Source organism: Centroberyx affinis, unplaced genomic scaffold (assembly GCF_046629955.1).
Source record: "Centroberyx affinis isolate AG114_WGS23_722 - 3 ecotype Tasmania unplaced genomic scaffold, CSIRO-AGI_Caff_v1 ptg000030l_1, whole genome shotgun sequence".
In the NCBI taxonomy this organism is placed as follows: Eukaryota; Metazoa; Chordata; class Actinopteri; order Beryciformes; family Berycidae; genus Centroberyx; species Centroberyx affinis.
Genome location: NW_027278744.1, coordinates 16,411 through 20,000, shown reverse-complemented (window position 1 = coordinate 20,000; position 3,590 = coordinate 16,411). Strand labels below are relative to the sequence as shown.

General features: G+C 49.3%; 1 protein-coding gene across 1 annotated transcript in view; it reads left to right on the top strand.

The window, feature by feature from the left end:
- snx6 (sorting nexin 6) overlaps positions 1-3,590 on the top strand; it is a 14,344-nt gene extending 10,754 nt beyond the window's left edge. Inside the window, exons 11-14 of the mRNA XM_071515685.1 lie at positions 150-236; positions 435-594; positions 1,163-1,248; positions 2,118-3,590. Of these exons, the coding sequence (XP_071371786.1) occupies positions 150-236; positions 435-594; positions 1,163-1,248; positions 2,118-2,171 (387 nt within the window). The 3' untranslated portion in view covers positions 2,172-3,590. The remainder of the gene's footprint in view (positions 1-149; positions 237-434; positions 595-1,162; positions 1,249-2,117) is intronic.

Genomic DNA, 3,590 nt, shown 5'->3' with positions numbered 1-3,590 from the left:
GATCCCAGCGGTCTGGAAACAGCAGAGTTGGACTGCAGTTCATCTGATAACCAGAGTTTTAAATGTTAAAGTAGTAAGAGGTAGTGTTATGAAGCGGCCAGGAGCCTGGCAGATGTTTCTTCATGTCTTCTTGTTGTGCCGCTCTGCAGAAGATCGAGGCTCGAGTGGCAGCAGATGAAGACCTGAAGCTGGCCGACCTGCTGAAGTATTACCTGAGGGAGTCACAAGCTGCTAAGGTTGGTTCAGGTCTTAGTGACTGTCTCTGCTTAGTGATGTTAAGGCTTTGGTCACAGGCTACAGGTAGAGTCAGAGGCTCCGCCCACAACATCAACATACACGCCAGAGATCAGCCAATCATCATCGCTTACATCACCGATCCAATCACAGAGCCTGAGGTCAGCACAAGACTGATGTGATGATGTCATGTGTTGCAGGACCTGCTGTACCGGAGGGGGCGGGCTCTGGTGGACTATGAGAACGCTAACAAAGCTCTGGATAAAGCCAGAGCCAAGAACCGAGATGTTCTGCAGGCCGAGACCAGCCAGCAGCTCTGCTGCCACAAGTTCGAGAAGATCTCCGAGTCCGCCAAGCAAGGTCTGTCTGCGGTGTTGTAGTCTAGTCACCAAACCTTGAGTCCAAGTCCTCAGTGTTCAGATCAGAGTCCAAGTCCGGCCGAGTCACCGAGGTCATGTCCGAGTCGAGTCTCCAGTTCTCAGCACTCGAGTCCGATTCTCCAGTTAGAGTTCAGTAATCCTGCTAGAACAGCCTTTTCCTCTATTGCCCTTCTACATATTTTACAGTTGGCTCTACTTTCAGTCCAGTTCACGTAAAGTCCATAGAACTGAAGCTCACAGTACGAGGTCGAGCATCTTCCTCTTCCTCTGTCACTAGAGAGACGATCTGTTCATCCTCCTGTCAGTGTTTGTGTTGTCAGATAAATGTTCAGCCGATACCGTGAACCAACCAGATCAGGGGCAAATTTAAGGAAATGCTGAAAAGATGTGGAGCCGAGTCTGAGGGTATCAAGTCCGAGTCTGAGTCATCAATATTCAAGTCCGAGTCCAAGCTAAGACTCGTCAAAATTGCGATGCGGTCTGTCTGTCGGTTTTCTTGCAGGTTCTGTCTGTCTGTTTCTGGGTAGTAACGGTGTTTTCTGTTCCAGAGCTCATAGACTTCAAGACGAGACGAGTCGCAGCGTTCAGGAAGAACCTGGTGGAGCTGGCAGAGCTGGAGCTCAAACACGCCAAGGTACTGAACCCTGAACCCTGAACCCTACAGACTGAACCCTGAACCCTAACCCTACAGACTGAACCCTGAACCCTGCAGACTGAACCCTGAACCCTACAGACTGAACCCTGAACCCTGAACCCTGACCCTACAGACTGAACCCTACAGACTGAACCCTGAACACTACAGACTGAACCCTGACCCTACAGACTGAACCCTAACCCTACAGACTGAACCCTGAACCCTACAGACTGAACCCTGAACCCTACAGACTGAACCCTGAACCCTACAGACTGAACCCTGAACCCTACAGACTGAACCCTGAACCCTACAGACTGAACCTTACAGACTGAACCCTGACCCTACAGACTGAACCTTACAGACTGAACCCTGACCCTACAGACTGAACCCTGAACCCTACAGACTGAACCCTGAACCCTACAGACTGAACCCTGCACCCCGACACAAACCCTGCACCCTAATCCTGCACCCCAACACGAACCCTGAACCCCAGCACGAACCCTGCACCCTAATCCTGAACCCGAACCCTGCACCCTAATCCTGAACCCGAACCCTGAACCCTGCATCCAAACCCTGCACCCCAACATCAACCCTACACCCGAATCTTGCACCCCAACATAAACCCTGCACCCTAATCCTGCACCCCAACACGAACCCTGCACTCTAACACGAACCCTGAACCCTAAACACTGAACACTAACTCATGAAAAAAGGAGAGTGTCTGTTTTCACTCTTCAGTTCTGCCTCAGTCTGAACAGTGAGAATCCAATCATCGGATGTCGAGTTTACATAAGCTGTCCCGGTGGCGGCCATGTTGTCTGAGTGCCACAGGTTTGAACCCGCTGCCTAAAGCCTCCTCTGTCCCGCAGGGGAACCTCCAGCTGCTGCAGAGCTGTCTGGGCGTCCTGAAAGGCGACACCTAACCGTCTGGCCCCGCCCACATCCAGCTGGACACGCCCCCTCGCCACGGCCCCGCCCAGGTCCAGCTGGACACGCCCCCCCTGTCGCGGCGCCCGGACGGACAGACGGCACCGAGAACCATGGAACAAGAGATTCTGGAGCGGAGGGTTGAAATGTAAAGGAAGTCTGTAGTCTTCATCACTACTGAGACATGCTCCTCCTCCTCCTCTTCCTCCTTCCCCTCTTCCTCCACTTCCCCCTCCTCTTCCCCTCTGTCCTTTTCGTCCTCCTCCTCTTCCTCCAACTCACACTACATGATTTATGACCTAATTTAAACCCAGTAGACCACACTGGTTCTACTGGTACAGGACCAGTACTTTGGTTTTCCAGTGTAGATCCACAGCAGCCAGTTGACTGGTACCGGAAGAAGTGGTTCTCTCCCAGTGGAGAGAACTCTCTCCCAGTTCTCTCCCATCAGGCTGGATCCATCAGGTTGGATCCGTCAGATTAGATCCCTCAGACTGGATCCACCAGACTGGACCCTCCAAACTAGATCCATCAGACTGGATCCTCCAGACTGGATCCATCAGACTGGATCCTCCACACTAGATCCATCAGACTGGATCCATCAGACTGGATCCTCCAGGTCTGTTGGATCCAGTCTGAATCTGGTCCAGATCCTGTAGTGTGTCTGTCTCTCCTTCCTGTCCACAGATGGTTTTAATGTTCTGCCGCTAGTTAACCGTCGTCTCCATGTTGATCTGTCTTCTTCTTCTTCTTCTTCTTCTGTTTCTGATTCTGTTTCTTCTTCTGATTCAGTTTTTGATTCATGTTGTTTTGTTGGTTTGTGACGGGCGTTTGGTGTCGGTAAACTTCCTGTGATGCTGCTCTGTTACGGCGTTTGAGTCCAGCTCATTGTTACCATTATTAAAGTGTATTGTCACTAAAAAGCCTTGTACATGTTTGTATTAGTTATTAATGAACCGCTAATCATCATCATCTTCATCATCATCCTCATCATCTCACTGATACTAAGCTGTTTCCTTTCTTTCTTTTTGAATCGTTTCTTACAGTCTGTTGTCTGCAGACGGTCTGCTTCAGTATGTTTGCCTTAATGTAGATTTGCTCCTGTCAATTATTGTAAAGAAAAACCACAAATGAATACATGAATTTGTTTTTTTTTTTCCCATTTTTTTTTTAAAGTGCACTGTATATGAATGTTTTTTCACTCTTATGTGACCAAAGCTTCCATTAATCAAGATGGAGACACGCTGAAACAAACAGTAATGAGAATAAAAAAAAAAAAAAAAAGATGATTATGAAATTCACATTTTGTCGTCAGATCGGCTCGTCGTCTCTCCGGTCGGTCGGTTTCCGGATGTTTCCGGCCGCCTGTCTGTACCGCTCATACTGACACTCAATAAACCAATGGACACTTTCTT